At 49.8% G+C, this 16,933-nt stretch overlaps 6 protein-coding genes across 6 annotated transcripts; 3 read left to right on the top strand and 3 right to left on the bottom strand.

The window, feature by feature from the left end:
* Positions 1-110: 110 nt before the first annotated feature.
* On the bottom strand, positions 111-2,167 carry BKA55DRAFT_592747 (peptidase S8/S53 domain-containing protein; the record flags this gene model as incomplete). Its single annotated transcript, XM_046195437.1, has 5 exons — positions 111-270; positions 323-448; positions 499-1,080; positions 1,132-1,364; positions 1,412-2,167. The coding sequence occupies 5 exons, from the start codon at positions 2,165-2,167 to the stop codon at positions 111-113; spliced, it is 1,857 nt and encodes a 618-aa protein (XP_046050998.1).
* A 738-nt stretch (positions 2,168-2,905) lies between these two features.
* BKA55DRAFT_316442 (uncharacterized protein) lies at positions 2,906-3,614 on the bottom strand. Its single transcript, XM_046185664.1, has one exon. It carries the CDS (start codon positions 3,385-3,387, stop codon positions 2,998-3,000), a length of 390 nt encoding a protein of 129 aa, XP_046050997.1. The 5' UTR covers positions 3,388-3,614; the 3' UTR covers positions 2,906-2,997.
* An 822-nt stretch (positions 3,615-4,436) lies between these two features.
* BKA55DRAFT_564072 (Translin) lies at positions 4,437-5,659 on the top strand. The gene is made up of 4 exons (XM_046192457.1): positions 4,437-4,799; positions 4,859-4,955; positions 5,007-5,152; positions 5,206-5,659. The coding sequence occupies exons 1-4, from the start codon at positions 4,625-4,627 to the stop codon at positions 5,535-5,537; spliced, it is 750 nt and encodes a 249-aa protein (XP_046050996.1). The 5' UTR covers positions 4,437-4,624; the 3' UTR covers positions 5,538-5,659.
* Positions 5,660-5,863: 204 nt separating this feature from the next.
* Positions 5,864-10,276, bottom strand: BKA55DRAFT_508638 (uncharacterized protein; the record flags this gene model as incomplete). Its single annotated transcript, XM_046187453.1, has 2 exons — positions 5,864-8,596; positions 8,648-10,276. 2 exons carry the CDS (start codon positions 10,274-10,276, stop codon positions 5,864-5,866), a joined length of 4,362 nt encoding a protein of 1,453 aa, XP_046050995.1.
* A 2,305-nt stretch (positions 10,277-12,581) lies between these two features.
* BKA55DRAFT_509101 (Sec1-like protein) lies at positions 12,582-14,905 on the top strand (the record flags this gene model as incomplete). Its single annotated transcript, XM_046187500.1, has 5 exons — positions 12,582-12,621; positions 12,679-12,895; positions 12,947-13,332; positions 13,383-14,226; positions 14,275-14,905. 5 exons carry the CDS (start codon positions 12,582-12,584, stop codon positions 14,903-14,905), a joined length of 2,118 nt encoding a protein of 705 aa, XP_046050994.1.
* Positions 14,906-15,625: 720 nt separating this feature from the next.
* BKA55DRAFT_592744 (IEC3 subunit of the Ino80 complex, chromatin re-modelling-domain-containing protein) lies at positions 15,626-16,698 on the top strand (the record flags this gene model as incomplete). The annotated part of the gene is made up of 2 exons (XM_046195436.1): positions 15,626-15,807; positions 15,867-16,698. The coding sequence occupies 2 exons, from the start codon at positions 15,626-15,628 to the stop codon at positions 16,696-16,698; spliced, it is 1,014 nt and encodes a 337-aa protein (XP_046050993.1).
* Between the last annotated feature and the right edge of the window lie 235 nt (positions 16,699-16,933).

Genomic DNA, 16,933 nt, shown 5'->3' with positions numbered 1-16,933 from the left:
TGTAGCCACCTCACATCACTTCTTCCCTTTTAGAGCATTTCGCTACAGTCACTCCCCACCTCCGGTCGCTTCTTGGTCGATCCGCTATCTTTCTTGGGGACCAGCTCTTCCTAAGTGGCAAGCTTCTTCAACTTGTCAAATCGCGGGGTTCCGAAACCAGTAGCGGGATCCCATCCTTTGACCGCATCCCATCCCGCGTTGGGAATTTCGGAAGAAGGGAATCCTTCCAGGCTAATACCGGGGCAGCCTGAGGTCTTTCCTTCCAAGATGCTAGAGCCTTGATCAGCGAATGTTCAACAGCACCAACTATTCGGGTACTTACTCGGTAAATCCTGCTTGGCCAGTTTTGTAGAGCCAGGGGTTAAGGAATCCCATCGCAGACTTGCCCTTCTTGAATCTTTCGTTGTTGAGCAAAGCAATGATCGCACCGATTGTAGGAGCTGCCGCACTAGATTCCTCATGTCAGCTATATTGCATACGCACGAACACGCAACTTACCTGGTTCCGCCTGCAGTGAACTGTTGACCATTGACCATAACCTGATGGCCACTTGCGAGAGCAGAGACGTCGGGGAATGCTCTTCCATCTTTGTTGATATAATTCTTCCATTGCTTCCACTTCTTCTCATTCTTCTTCAGATAGTCTTTCATAACCTTGTCCTGGTACGCGGGGCGAGGGAAGAGATCTGAGAAGCCGCCGCCACCAGATTGATCGTATTCAGTATCTAGCCAAGCTCTCTCGGGGCTGTTGCTCTCTGTTCCGCCAACGGAGGTCACATAAGGGCAAACGCTGGGCCAGGTCGGGAGGAACTTGGTTGTGTTCTTTCCGTCATTTGACTGGCATGAGACACCAACGCCAAAATTACCAGCTGCAACTAGGATCGAGACACCACGTGTGCCGATCTGACCAAATTTGTTGCAGACCTGTCGGGCATATTTCTTGGGGATATGTTGCTCGTAGTTTCCCCACGAGATGGAAACTACTTGTGGAAGCTTCTTGTCTGGCAGGTTCAAGAGATACTCCGCCAATCCGAGCCAATTCTCAACGGACCGAGTGAAGTCTCCAGGGACTTTGAGCAAGCTACGACATCAGTTAGCGGTGCCATTTCTTGGGAGACCCAAAGATACTTACTCCAAGTCTGGGTTGAAATCGTAGTTGAAGCCTCCAACAGTAAGGTGTTCTACTGGGACTTGGTGGGCCAAAGAGATGGCATACTGGGTATTCAAATTTCCCTCGTTGCTTTGAATCCTGGCACTCTGCGGGTTCTCCCCACCTGCAGCAGATGCATTGCGGAAAGTGACGCCCTCGAGGTCAGGGGCGAAGCGTCGGAAGAACTCCTGGAGTTGAGCGTTTTGGGCAGTCATCTAAGATTCATCAGTACATAGCCTACCCGGATACCAAATGTACTTACGTTGAGGAAGCTGACGACCGTGAATAAGGAGCCCTTCTCCGCCTTTGGATAGTTCTTTGGCATCTTGTAGATCTCTCGAATGCAGGAAGGCGTCAGTTCCGTCTTGCACTTCTCCAAGTTGATCAGTCCCGGGCCGCCATTATTACCGTCCTTCGGTGGCTTCTTTCCGTTCTTGTCGTCCCGCTTCGTGAGTCTAAGTCCAGGTCCCTCAACATTCCCAGCTTTGTCGAAGATAGGAAAGAATGTGGTTGGCTGAATAGTTGCAATATGGTGGACGATCTCATGAGGAACTGAGTACTCCCTGGTTCTGACAATTCGTTCACTGTCGCGAGCAAAGACAGAGAAGCGAGTGCTTAGCATGCCTTCAGCCTGACCGACTGTGGTACGTACATGAAGCCATTCGCCTTCGTCGCGAACATGATGCTCAGGGATTCCAGCATCTGTAAGCCAGCGCTTGACAGATTCGGTAGCTTCATCAGATGGGTTGAGGAGGGCTTTGGCAGATTCCCGAGAGAGATAGTTGCCATAATTGGGGTGGTCGGGATCTGAGACTCCATAGAGAGCAGTATCAAGTAACTGACTATCTTCAGGATGGAGGCCAATGGAGACGTCAATGATCTGATCAGGGTCTGGTGAGTCGGATTCCTGCCAGTCGGCAGGGGTCTCATCCAGAGATTCGAGGACAATTGGGCTTGCCAGAACACAGGTGGCACTGAGGAGTAGACCCCATATTTTGAGGGAGTTGTTCACCAACATGGCGACAGAAATTGAGTTATAAAGAAATCTCGATGTGAAGATTGCAGGTTTGCTCGTCAAGTTGAGGTTGAGAGCTTGCTGATATGCTCAATTATCGGAGGGAACTGGCTGTCTTTATATCAAGTTTTGGATATCACATTATGACATCAAAAGCAAGATATCAATCACATATCACCACTTCAATTGTGAGCATGTTGGTGTTGGAGTTGTGGCTATTCTTCCTGTTCCAATTCTGGAGGTGGGAGCTGAAGAACAATACTAAGCCACTTCATATTGTTCATGGCAGGTACCACCAACCAGCACCTACACAATCCTTCCCAACCGTTCCGACAGAGCGGGTCCTGGGTATTACTCCTTCCTAAACAGCCCTTTAATCTCTAAAAGTGTGGTCCCCTTTCTTCATGCTGAATATCATTCGCCATATTAAGAAGCACGGAGCTTGAGGCGTTGGCAACCCTCAGCCATGGAACTGGTAAAACCATATATTCTAGAAGAACGGGAGCAGCCTGTACTGCAGACAAACATCTGCGACAGTCGCGTGCCATATCAACACCCTCGTGAATTACATCCCCATCGAAAGATCAAGACTTCGAGTTTAGGGGTCTTACCAGGCTCTATCGAAGGTTCTTTGATGTGTGAACCCTGACCTCGTGTCTTTCATTCCCTACGTGAGGCGCTCACAAGCAACACATGCTGGTCGTTGCGCCTCTCCTTGCGTTACTCTGGTGGCCAAATGCTGTCTAAGCTTGACCTGTAAGCCGACTCATTCGGTGTCTTCCCGCTTGAAGATCGTCAGTTGACCAATGTTTCGACTGTTGGTCCTTAGATGCTTAATATTTGCTTGGCAAGGGGTCGGGGCGTCGCTCGTCTATATCTTGCGGGGGATAAATGCATGCTTGCGTCAAAGCCAAACCATTAGCTGAGGGCAAAGACCAATGATGCCGCCTAAATATTGGAATGTGCTGGTTGATCACTTTTAGAGCCAACGGTGTCTCATGCCAGGAAACCACTCGCGGGCCGCATCGGGAGTCTTCAGGCCATCCGTTTCGAGGACGCATGAAGCATAGCAGATAGTATCCAGTATCAGAAACTATTGGGAAAGCTAGGCATGCATGTATCGGACTGGCCGGTTTCCTCGTGAAAAGTTCTTGAAACGGCGCAACGCACGATGGGCATTCGAACAACACAACCAACAGTCGGTGTCGAAGCTTGGCGAGCATTGGAACTCGGAGCACATTTAGACCTTTTTCAAATACAAGCTGGCTGCAGATCGTGAACGTAGAAGTCGTCTCTAGTGGTCAGGATGTGAATCCTTGTTGGCATGGATAGGAGCATAGCCCCAAGCTTTGGGCAAGCAAGCTGCATCAGGGCAACATTTCAGGAAAGGAAGTTCGAATCGACGGAACAAGCTTCGCCTTGGCTGAATATTGGATTTCGAAATAAGCCGACATTTGTGAGGAGTCACGTTGGGGAGATGAGGTTGTGAAATGCGGTATTGTTTTGTCAAAACTTTCGGTTTGTACCTGCACAACCATGTTCTTCGAGACGGCTTGCAATGAACGCACTTCAGTACGAAAGCAAGCTTGTAGTCACGTTTTCTTTTATCTGTGTTTGCCCATACAAATAAATGAGCAACTCGCCTTAGCTTCATAGAAAGCTTCTTCTTGTATCACCATGCAATTCATTTCTGAGGCATCAATTCGCAAAGCGCAAGCAGCCTCAGGCCTAACACCAAGCTTCTCTGCCCTGTACCCTCGCTCGCTCAGTGGAGCGCTCCTACCCACAGTGAATCAACAGGCAGCACTCTCAGCCTCCTCAATCCCGAATTTTCATTGGCCCAGATTCTGCCGCTCTCAAGATCACTCGCTTCCTCACCGCCTTCAGAGCCAGTATATAATCTCGCCCTACCCCTCTAAGCTTCGCTTTTCCTTTCTTCTTTTCTCTTTAGCTCTCTTTGCCTTTTGGCTTAGATCAAGTGTAGTATCTGTTCTTTTCAGTTTAATCTCTGAAAGATGTCTAAGGACATCAATCGTGATTATTCCTATTTTTGGTCTACGGGTGGTCTCCGCTGTGCTTGCACATGATTCCGCCCACAGTGTCCCTGGTATTACACTGCCTCCAGGTGACGCGAATGCACTTTTTGACCTCCTTGTTTTTCGTTGCTTGCTCGGGCTTGCCTGGGCAGTGAGGAAGAACTCCCTCCATTTCCGTGATCTTGGTGCTTGTCGAAATCCCTGATGGTAATGGTTGAATGTAAATGCCCGTAGCTAAATTAATGATGCGCCTCTGCACCTCCATTTTATCGCCGTGGATTCTTTTCGTGATCATCTCGTAACCTCGTGCTAGGCAAATAATATCCGTCGTCTAAATAATAAACGACCCTAGCGTAGCTCCAACCTCCATCTCTTCCAGAGTTTCATCCGCAGAGCCTCATTTATCCTCCCTCAACCCGCCATCATGTCCTCCGACACTCCTCTCCTCGATCCCTCCATCTTTTCCCACCTACAAGAGAAGCTCGATGAAGAGACCACCGTCCGCGATAACCTCACCCAGATAATCCAGCGTCTCGAGCGCGCCGTTGCCACCGCTCAAGGTCTTCTCTCTCGCGTCCACTCTACGCCCCGCGCTCGCTGTCAGTTTTTTCTCATGTCTTAGTTCGTGATGCACAAAGCTGATTAAAGGAAATTGCAGACCCTGCGCTTGTGTCACAGGTTGAGGATGCTATCAAGGAAGAGGTTACTATTGTGAAGGAGCTGAATGAGGTGGCTAGCAAGCACCCATACTACAAGTACGTTCACGCAGCCATGTCAAAAGGCTTCAAAATCTGATTCGGTGATAGATACAACAGCAAGTGGGCGAGAGCTGTCCAAAATGCCATCGGCACCACTGTCTACACTGCCTGGCTCGGCGGTCTAGGCTCTGACTCCCAGCCTGCTTCTCTCGGCCGCCTTCTCACTCTCGAGCAAGTCGGCGAGGTCTTCCAGGGTTCGTGAGCCATCTTCAGACCTATCTAAAACCTTGAAGCTAATATGCCCCAGTCCCTACAAACCTCAAGGACCGCGATGCCTTCCACTTCACCATCGAAGAGTATCTCCTCTCTCTGACGGACCTCACCAACGAGCTCGCCCGTCTGGCCCCCAACGCTGTCACCCTCGGAGACTTCGAGCTTCCTCTCGTTATTAGTGGGTTCATCAAGGATCTCTTTGCCGGGTTCCAGCTTCTCAACCTCAAGAACGACATCCTCCGCAAGCGAGCTGATGCCGTCAAGTATGACGTCAAGAGAGTCGAGGATGTTGTCTACGACTTGAGTCTGCGTGGGCTTGTCAAAAGGGCTGGTGAGGGTGACACAGAGATGGCTGCTGCCGAGTAGGTCGTCTATCTAGGTAGAATATCCGATATCTAAAAGCTGAGAGCATCAATCAATGATTAAAACTGGTCGCAGTTATCAGGCCTATGGACAGTTCAAATTAGAATCACAATTATGCAAAGGACGTGAAATATGAAATATCTTTGTTCTTCATGTAATGGCACGGAATACGCGCGCAGGCACACAGTGTAGGAAATTCAATGTCTTGATCCCCGATTGACCTTGGCTGATGCGAATTTTTGGTTACAGTAAAAATACACCATGATATATCCCACTTCTAAACTCCAAGTCAGGTTCAATATAGTAAACAAGCTTTATATAGCTCATCGTTAGTCGTGTCGGAATGTACACTTGTCTCCTCTGGCACACTTGCCCTGCTGCCAGAAAGTGCAAGGCTTGGTGCCAATGAGTGCTTTGTTAGCAGGCTTATGTGGTGGTAGAGTAGGCTTCTTTTTTCTTCCATCTTTTCCATCACGGTCCCCTCTGCCCCCGTGATGATCATCACGGTCATACGTCCGTTCTCGGTCCCAACCTCGATCTTGGTCTCTATCTCGGCTGTATGCTCTGTCTCTGTCCCATTCTCGCTCCGCTGCGGGTGGTGGAGGCGGAGGAGGGGGAACTTGTTGCCCTTGTGTCATTTGGCTGAGCATCATGTACTGCTGGTATGATGGATCGTTGGGGTTGAGATAAGAAGCGGCATTTGAAGTCGAGGCCGAGGCTTGACCTGAAGCCTGTGATGGCTGGTTGATAGCGGCCAGGATGGACTGGAGCTGGTTGTCAGGAATTTGCGGCTGCTGCTGTGGAGGTGCAGCTGTCGTCTGGGGCTGGATTTGCTGCAACAAGGCCATGTAAGGGGCATAAGCCTGTTGCTGCTGAGCATAATAGGCGGCCCAGTCCTGGGGATTGGCTGGTGCTTGACCAGACGAAGCACCCGCTGCGGCTGCTTGCAGGGCGTTGGCCTCCGCTTCTGCGCGCGCACGTTCTTCGTCTGCCCTTTTCTGTCGAGTTGCCAGTTCTTTGTTGTGGCCCATCTGCCACTCACGGACCTTCTCTTGATCATGGAGAATCCATTCTGGAGGCGAATTGCTGGGAAATGGCATGCCTGAGAGAGACTTGGCCACACCCTCAATGGCACCTCCGCAGAGGCGAGTAGGTATGTCAGAGTAATGGAAAGCACGCCAAACATCGTTCGTCATTGTTTTAGGGTCTCGCCAGTTCTTGACCTTGTCGGATTTGAGCAGCGTAATGACCTGTTCCAACACGGTACGGCCAGCGACAAGAGGCAGAGTATCATTAGCCAGGGCTGGATGGTGGTGTGAGTGGGAGGCATGTTGAGGGGATGTGCGGGGCGCCGAAGAGGCGCCTCGGAGGTTGCCCAAGATCGAATCGAGACGGTTTCCTGGATTGTTCTTCGCCTCGATACGTTGTAGGGCCGTGTAGAGTGCTCCATCAGATCCCATTTGCTGCTCATCGCGCCATCGAAGCTGGATCTCTTGGAACTTAGAATCATCAGGCAGATATTGTGTCTTCTGTTGATCAGTTCCAGCAGCCTCGGGCAATGGTGACTTGGGTGATGGCGGTATGTCGTCGGGGTCAGTATAGATAGCCATGAGCTCCCGTTGCTCCCTATCTGCAATGCGCTGCTGTTCGTCTGTTGTAAAGGTGACATTTCCGCCTCGGGTAACAAAGTTCTTGTTTCGGACGTCTGTTGGTAGCCTAGAGAGGTCGATTGCGACAGGTCCCATCCAAGGTTGATAAGGAACGTCTTCGTCATCCTCTTCTTCCTCTACGTTCGCACGCTGTTTCAGTACCATTCCTTCAGATCGGTCGTCGGCGGCATCTCGGATCATGTTCGACTCTCGTCCTTCGTCCTCGGCTTCTTCCTTCTGAAAGATCTTGATCTGAACGAGCTCAGTTTCAGGCTTCCAGCTAACTCGAAGCTTGCGGCGAGCCTCTTTGCGGAGACGCTTGGCCTTCTCTTCAGGTGATTCGGAGGTTTCAGGGCCACTTGTCTCCTTCGGTGCAACAGGAATCTCGGCTTTGGGTGCGTTGATCGAGTCCAAGAGCGAAGCAATGCCGGACAGGGCGCTGGCTGAGCTTGAGGTCGGAGCGGCAGTGGTCCCATTTCGAGGTGCCGGTGGTTTCGTCTCAGTTCGCGGTGGCTTCGGTTCTGTTTTTATCTTGTCGTCACTTATGACCTTCACGTCTGCTTTGGCTTCAGGCTTTGGTGCAGGTTTGGCTACTGGTCTGGGTTTGCCAGGCAGAATAGAAGCTGCTGCTGCCTTTGCTGCACTGGTCTTGGATGCTGATTGAAGTTGAATCTTGGGCTGGGCAAGTTTCCTGCTAAGAGCATTGCCGCTTGATTCTACTGCAATCTTCTTAACCGTTCTTGTGTCAGCCTCCTCGTCTCGCCCACGCTTGGCTGAAGGCTCCATCCCCGGTTTAGCCTTTGCTCTGCTCGACGCGGAAGTGCCCTGATAGCCTGTGCTTTCGAGCTCGCTGGCCTTGAGCTTCTTGACTTTGACTGTAATCTCTGATACAAGCTCTTTGACCTCCGAGTCTCCCTTGTCGGCAAACCGTTTCCTCACTGTTTCAAAGTTTGTTGTCTCGGCGATCTTTTTCGTCATAGGAAAATGTGTAAACATCTCGAGGACAATCTTAGGGAGCTTGCCCGAAAAGTCACTCGCTTTGATACACATGATGAGCGCATTCACCAAACTTAAAACTAGCTTTTGGTGACCACCAAGGTTATCCAATACCGCATCATCTGCATGCTCGATAGTGGCGTCCAAAGCTCGGTAGAGTATTTCCTTCTTCTGCTCGAAGTCCTGTCGTTCCCTTGCAATCACAACTTCAGGCTTCTTATCCTTGATAGCTTGGTCGAGTTCCTGCTTGGCACGGTTCATTTCACTGCGAAGTTTGATGAAATACTCGCCTGCTTGTTGAACGCGGGTTGCAATTAGGGTGTTGGTACGCGCAACAGACTGCTCGATGTGCACCATCCCGATGGCATCCCAGGCAGCAGCTTCAGCAGGGTCGGCTGGACGGGTAGCTGCGCGGATCTGGACGTGGTTAGTCACAAGGCCTAGGAATGACTATATCGAATAACTTACTGGCTTACCACGTTCTTCCTCAAGCTCTTTTTTTGCCTTTTTCTCAGCTTTGTTCTTCGAAGCCTCATCGGATTTAAGTTGCTCTTTGAAAGCATGTGGGTATTCCGTGTATTTGGGACGCCGTTTGCCTAAGCCCTTCATGGAACGATCAAAGTCATCCAAAAGCACCTTAGCCTCCATGCGCCTCTCATCAAGCCCACCCTTGTCTGGAGAGGGGCGGTATTGGCTTGTGAAACGCCCCTGGACTTCACATGGGAGGCTGTAACCAAGTTCGGGGACCATCTGTCTTCCACTACGAGCTGGCAGTGCCACGAGAGGGGCAAGCTTGTCATAGCTCTTAGGTGCGGGAAGCTTAATTGTTCCCTCGTGAACCAAATGAGGAAGCCCCTTGATAGCAGGAAATTTGGCTTGGGCGGCCTTAGTGCGCTTATTAAATTGATTGATTAACTGGGCTTCTTCAGGCGTGGGAGTTGGAGCTGAGAGGCCATCGAGATCATCGATCTTTTTCACAGCAGGAGACCCAACAGGCGAGTCGATATAAGCTGAGGTGGGCTCTGGAGTGGGGGTAGGAGTGTTGATTTCACTCTTAGCTGCTCTCTTCCTCTTCTTAGGAGGTGGTTCGTTCGTTACGGGTTGAGGGACCCCAGTATCTTGATTCGTGCCAGGTTGTGACATGAGATATTGAGTGTTAGCTGTGGATGGTGATGAGGCGTTGTTGATGAAGTGGTGTGGCTGCTGATGATGTATCGACTGCTGGAAATTCTGGCCAGACAACGGCTGCGAGGTCTGGGGGTAGACCACAGCTTGCTTGGGGGCGAACTGAGGCTGCGGTGGTGGTTGTTGTGGTTGGTTTTGTTGGATCTGCTGTTGAGACTGAGGAGGAGGTTGCTGTCGTGCTTGCGGATGACCTTGTTGGAAGTTCAGCTGTTCATTCGGTCGCTGTTGAGGCGTCTGACCATTCACTGGAGGTGAAAAGGCAGCTTGGTTGTACTGTTGCTGATTCTGAACCGGGGATTGCTGGGGCGGTTGACTGAAATTATGACCTTGGCCATAAGCAGGCGAGATACCATCAAACTGCTGGACTGGTGTGTGGCTCTGCTGCCTACTTGTCTGTGGCATTACATGTTGCTGAGAAAACTGCTGGATAGAAGGTTCGAAGGATGACTCGTTCGATGGTGCCATAGAATATGGAAAATTGGTAGAATGATGATGACTTGATAGTTGTCCAAGACCAGCCATGGCGTTATCCAGGTTCATTTTTCTGTGCTGGCCGTAGATATCAGGATGAATTCCACTAAAATCTGTATCCATTACATCTTGTGACTGTTGTGAAAATTGTTGATTCATAGAGAGAGAGTCATGGCTTGGGTGGTAGCCTGCTTGATCCTGTTGAGAGCCATGCAGAGTGTTTGACAGGAAGGAATGACTTTGATCAGAGTCGAAAAAGTTTGACGCGGAAGCATCTTGAGGATTAAGTTGTGAGTAAGCAGCCTGGTCGCTCACAGACTGCGACCAGGGCTGATGAGGGTCAAATTGGCCATTTTGGCCTGCAAAAGCATAGTTATTGTGCCATTGATGTTGTTGTGCCTCATCGGCGCCGTTTTGGCCATTGTTTGACCAAGACTGCATCTTGTGATTGATGCTGTGTTTAGTAGAGGCAGCTGCTACAACAGCAATACGACCACAGAGACCAAGAATCAATTATCTTTGAACAGCTTTAAGAGCTAGCGCATGGTATTAGCAATCATTGCTACCTTTAGATGAGGTGCGAATGTGTAAACGCGAAGGATTCGATGAAGGAAATAAGTAAGGTAGTTGAGCCTCGTGCAACAACGTGAAGGTGTGGGAAATTGTGGCTGGGGGTTGACGTAGCCTTGATTGGAGCTACCATTCATGTATCAAGAAAGCGAAAAATAACGTACTGACATACAGAAATTAAGCTGGCAAGAGACTTTATGCAAGTGTCTCGCTGTTAGGGAGAGGCTTTCGGCTATCGCAGCTGCAGGTGGCCCACCATAGAAATACGCTAGTCGATAAACGGAAAACTGACAAGGGTCCAGGTCTTGGGGAAAGGGACAAGGTGATTGAATCTGAAGTCTAGAGCAAGAAAAAAAACCATCAGCAAAGTCTGCAATAAGAACTAGAAGGTCAGTAGTGTGATGAGTGATGTGAAAGAATAATATAAAGGGATTCCCGTAAGTGTTCTGCAAAATTATGGCGTAGAGAGCGTTGATAAAGAGCATCCATCCATCTTCCATTAAGAGGTCGTTGGTTAAAAAAGGGTGTATGGCTGGTTGATTAAAGGTTGGACAAAGAATTGAGAGTGCGACAAGCTCGTCGACAAAGAAACTCGAGAAAAAAAAACTCGAGAATGATAAACTCAGGGAGCCAGATTTAACAGATTGGCTTTGTCGCAATAATTTGGCCTCTGAAGCAATTCAAATTGCTTTGTTGGTAAATAGTGGCATTCTGGAATGATTTTGGTGGTGGAGCCACTGTTCCTTCAGATGCGTGTGCACCCGCATTTTAGTGTAGCGTAGTCCCTGTGATGTTGCTGTCTTGGGGTGCTGCTGAGCAGAAGTTGGGGCTGAAGACAGCGTTATTTCCAGCCCCCTGTACCAAGCAAGCGCCCGAAAGACAGAAGCCTGCAACGTCGCAAAGACGATGATCAACAGCCATGACGCCCTTTTTGACTCTGTATGAATGAATGAATGAATGAATGCTCTTTATATCATCAAATACTCGTGCCGCGGCTTTTTAGGTACGCGTTCGCCTGCAAACTGGCCAGATTGTAGATGCCTGGTTTTCGTCACCTGGCTCTCTCTCTGGGTTACCCAGCCCACAGCTCTTCGCCCCTAGAAGACGATGCTGAGGAGCTTTATCTCCAAGCAAGTCTCCACGACGGTCACCATCTCTTCCTCTTGCAATTTAAATGCTGCAGAGAGTCCAAGTGGTTGGTTCCATTGTTATAGAGAAATCACAGATACAATGCTGCTGCTTTGGTTCATGATGGCGATATGGCCGAGCCATGCAGAATGACGCGACAGAGGTAAAGAGGTTGATGGGTGCAGGGTGGAAAAGGGAATGGGGTCAAGTTTGGGCATACCCTTTGATTCAGATAAGGTTCCTTCAGTACAGTAACTCTGTCCGTCTTCCTACCAAAAGATGCAGAGCAGCTCTATGCCATCTGTATATTGCGCAAGTCGCGTGGTGTTTACAACATTATCGAACGGAGGTGTGACCTGTTGGAGAGGCAAAGAGAGCAGCACAAGGGTGACCCGTTGGTTCGCCAGGACAAGGCGTTTAACGTGGGCGCAGATCGGGAGGATGAACACGAAAAGATGGGAATTAAAAATACCAAGCGCAGCTTATATATAAACGCGTTTGACCTGCTGAGCGCCAGTCAGCGTTTGTCGCGATGGTTGATGGTGGTTGATGAAGAGTTCGTCGGATCGAAGAGAATGAAGAGAAGTCCCTGGCGATTTCGCATGGAACTCAGAGAACGGACCTGGACGTGTTTGGCTATGATGTGGCCCCATATTTCAGGCACAAACACGATCATGACGGTGGGCAACTGAACTGGCAAGTGCCCCTTGGAACCAGCGGGCCCAGCACCGTGGCACTTTCCATGTCCAATCGTGTCGGCGCTTGTATCGGTCCGTGCTTCCAGCTTGCGCGCCGTTGGGGGAGCTTTCCAGCAACCGTACTAGTATTGGATCGTGGCCTCAAGCTGCCATCAATCGCTACAGTTTCTTGAGTTGAAGATTGGCTGAAGATTTTGTACCTAAGTTCCTTCAAGGCTACAATATCTTGCTTCGACATACGTATCCTCTTACAATCGAGTCTGCTGTGAACAAGCGACCTGGCCATTCTCCTGAATTACATCCCACTATCACCATCTTAAGCTCTCGACGCCCCGACGTCATCTGCCAGTATGGCAACCAAGGGAAACTCTCTGCGCGATCGCCAAATAGGTTTGTGATGCTGAACATTCAGAGCGCTGCTCGTTCTTTGACTAATGTATTTCTCAGCTTCGCTAAAGAAAATCCTCAACTTGAACGAGAGTGTCGAATCGTCCGAAGCCGACGAAGCCCATGCCAACGGTCTACTTGCTCCTGTTGCGCCTATCCTCGATGCTGATGGCAACCCTATCTGGAAGGTACTGGTCTTTGATGACCTCGGTCGTGATGTTATCAGCAGTGTCATGCGCGTCAGCGACTTGCGGTCAATGGGCGTGACCATGCACATGTAGGTTGACGAGCCCCGCGAAGATATACAACATTAACATGAACTGCGCAGGCACATTGGCGGTGCAAGGCACCCTATCCCCGATGTCCCAGTCATCTACCTCCTCGAACCGAATGCGCAAAACCTCCAAGCCATTACGTCCGACTTGCAGAAGGGACTTTACACTCCCGCTTACATCAACTTCCTCTCCTCCCTCCCCCGTGTCCTTCTCGAGGACTTCGCTACACAAACAGCTGCTGCTGGAACATCCGAACACATTGCTCAACTGTTTGACCAATATTTAAATTTCATTGTCGCTGAACCAGATCTGTTCAGTTTGGGCATGCAAAAAGAGCATACGTATTGGGCATTGAACAGTGCAGCCACCAGTGATGAGGAGCTTGATCGCGTAGTGGACAAGATCGTGAGCGGTCTCTTTAGTGTGGTCGCTACTATGGGTATGCCTGACATTCTATATTCATGCTCACTATGCTGATACATCTTACAGGAGTCATTCCCATTATTCGATGCCCCAAAGGCGCTGCTGCAGAGATGGTCGCCGCGCGACTCGACCGAAAACTCCGAGACCATATCCTCAACTCAAAGGACAACCTCTTCTCAGGACCCCGAACGAACGCATCATCCAGTACTCACTCTTCCCGGCCCGTACTCATTCTTCTCGATCGAAACATTGATTTGGTGCCAATGCTTTCTCATTCTTGGACATATCAAAGTCTGGTCCACGATGTTCTCAACATGAAGCTCAATCGCATCACCATCGAAAGCCCTGCGGAAGAAGGAAACCCTGCCAAGGGACCCACGAAGAAGGGTTACGATTTGACTACAAACGACTTCTTCTGGGCCAAAAACGCTGGCAGTCCTTTCCCTCAGGTAGCGGAGGACATCGATGCTGAGTTGACCAAATACAAAGAAGAAACTGCTGCGATTACGAAAAGGACTGGTGTTACAAATTTTGAGGACTTGCAGGCCGATACCAGCGCGAGCGCTCAGCATCTCAAGGAGGCGATAACGTTGCTTCCTGAAATGAGAGAGCGCAAAGGCATTCTCGACATGCATATGAATATCCTGGCGGCTTTGTTGACAGGAATTAAGGACCGCCAACTTGACAACTATTTCCAACTGGAGGAGAATGTTGTGAAGCAGACCAAACCTCAGATTATGGAAATTATTAGTGACAGTACCAAGGGTTCTGAACCCGTTGATAAGCTGCGATTGTTCATCATCTGGTATTTGAGCACAGAACAAGAAGTGAGCCGACAAGAATTCGAGGGCTTCGAGAAGGCCCTCTCAGAAGCTGGCGCAGATGTGTCATGTCTGCCCTATGTTCGACAGTAAGTTTTTGATGCAATGATTTGTCTTACGCATACTGATTATGACAGGGTTCGCGCAACGACCAAGATGACACAACTCACTACCATCAACAACAACACTGCTCAACCCGCTCAAACTTCAGATCTCTTCGGCCGCTTCTCATCGATGTCATCTCGTCTCACTGACCGCCTCAAAGAATCAGGTGTGCCCACTGGTCTGTCATCAAACTTTGAGAGTCTCATCAGCGGTGTGAAAAACTTCCTTCCTGCCGATCGCGATTTTACTGTTACGAAGATCGTCGAATCGATCATGGACCCCTCATCAGCCTCCTCTTCAGCTATTGCCAAGACAGAGCACTACCTCTACTACGATCCTCGATCCGCCAATGCTCGAGGTACCATGCCTCCACCAAGTGCCATGCGATCTGGCGCTGGAGCCACACCAGGCGGCATGCCTGGCTCTCAAGTGCCTGGACAGACTGCTAGCTTTGGTCAAAGAAGACAAGGCTTCAGTGAAGCAGTCGTGTTCACAGTTGGCGGTGGCAGTATGGATGAGTATGGTAACCTGCAAGAGTGGGTAAGCCGAGCTGGAGGCGACAGGGTCAAGAAGAGGGTTGTATATGGCAGCACAGAGATGGTGAATGCTGCGGAATTCATTAAGGAGGAACTAGACACACTAGGAAAGGAGGTGGCATCATAATGCTCTGACTTTTAAGAATAGATAATGAGATTTTCAAATCATAAAGGCACAATAAAAGCTAACAACTTGGCTCCAAACCATTATTTGCAAAGTCTTCTCTCATAACTCATCAACTGTGTGATAGTTCGCTGACTTCAGGTGTTTCTGAATCACTAAGGTAATTAATTACCTTCCCTGACTGAACCTATGTGGATCTACCAAAACAACATTAATTACTAGAATAGCAAGCAATCTAACAAGAACAATTTTCTCCAACTTCCTTCTTTCGTCAACCTTACACCTCTTATGATATCCTCAAAGTTGCATTTACTGTCGCGTGCTACCCTAGGCCTCTCCTTGAAGTCGATGCGCGGAACATTTTAGAACCGGGAGTGGGAGAAGCTGATCTGGGGCAACTGCCAAGGGTGCCTGAGCTACTGTAAGGTACGTACCAATCTAACGTGAGAACAACACCACCTGAGGAGACCCATAGGTCCCGTCACGGCCTGGTTTGGCCCTGAACAGAACTGAATGCGCCAAAACATCAAATCTTATTGGCAAACCCTGTCACTCTCTACCTGTTCCATTGTTTCCCTCAGCATCGACAGCATCGACAACCCATATCATCAACAAACACCGCGCGATTAATAATTTCGTATCTCGATTATATTCGCAACCCCCAGCGCGTTTCATTGACGATATCTCTCGCCCGGTCGCGCGTCGATCACAGCCTCCCTCGCAATGGACGAGTCCCCCGTGAAAACAGAGGGCGCCACTCGTCATCGCGCTGGATACAAATCATGGAAGAAGAAGTATAGAAAGATGCGCATCGTGTTTGATCACAAGATGCATGACGGTGAGGAGTTGCACAAGCAAGAAGACAAGGCTGCCGCATTGGTCAAGCGCTTGGCTGTAGAGAATGAGTAGGCTATCTCCAAACCATCAACCACCAACAGATACAATACTGACATACTATCCATAGCCGTCTATTGGATCTATTACTCGAAATCAACAATTCTCCCCAAATTCCTCCCGAGAAACAGGTCGATGTATCCCTCGAGCCGCCATCCCAGTCTGATGCGCTTGTCCATCCCCTGGATGAAGAACATGAGCTACATAAAGACACACCCAAGAAGAAGCTTGAAGACCTCGTCAAGAGTGTACCACATTCATCATATAGCAGTGCTAAGGAGACATTACCACAAATCGTCAACGATCTCAAGGCTGTCGATGGCGAAACCTATCCTGCCGATTTCTTATCTGCCGATGACATCGACAACTACATCTACGAAATCGATATGGCCCTCGACCCTGAGAATATGCTTCCCACACTCGCTCCCCGCGCTCACCCTGGCAATCATCACCAGTCACACCCACATCTCAAGAATCCTACCAGTGTCACAAATTGGCTGCGCAAACATGCTCCCAAGATTTTCCTCCAGGACGGAGAAGCACATGGGGACGCAGACGATGCTGAAGGTGGTCATACCGGTGGGCGTAAGACGCGTGGGTCACGAGGTGAGCGCGGCGGAAGAGCCAGCACAAGGGGCAAGCGTGTCAGCGCTGCAGCTCGCTCAGCAGCAGCCGCAGATCGCGATGTGGACGCGAGCATGGACGAGGATCAAGAATTTGCCTCAACACCTGCTGGTCGGGGCAAGCGCAAGAGGAATGCAGAAGACGATACGGGATACAAGCCTCGCGGCTCATCAACGAGGCCAACGAAGAAGAAGCGCAAGAGCGAAGCAGCAGAAGGGACACCAAGCGCACGCAAGTCTAAGAAAGACAAGGAGGCTCCTCCAGCCTCTGCGGAATAGGTCCGGCATAGGACTGATCAGATACGTCTGTGTCTAGATACGTGACCTTACCATGATACGTGCTACTTGCTACTGTTAGAGCGAGAGTAACCGCTCTCGACTGTGTGGTCAAAGCTTGCAAAATTGTATTACTATCGAAATCGAAGAACTGAGCACTACGGACAGAATCCGTATGTAAGCAAAATCCCCGGCATCAGAAACGCATGCCTCGACAACCGCGGTTTTCCTTCCGGCC

The sequence above is a fragment of the Fusarium redolens genome (assembly GCF_020744475.1).
Source record: "Fusarium redolens strain MPI-CAGE-AT-0023 chromosome Unknown BKA55scaffold_6, whole genome shotgun sequence".
In the NCBI taxonomy this organism is placed as follows: Eukaryota; Fungi; Ascomycota; class Sordariomycetes; order Hypocreales; family Nectriaceae; genus Fusarium; species Fusarium redolens.
Note: the sequence above shows the minus strand (reverse complement) of the source record. Positions and strands in the feature narration are given on the sequence as shown.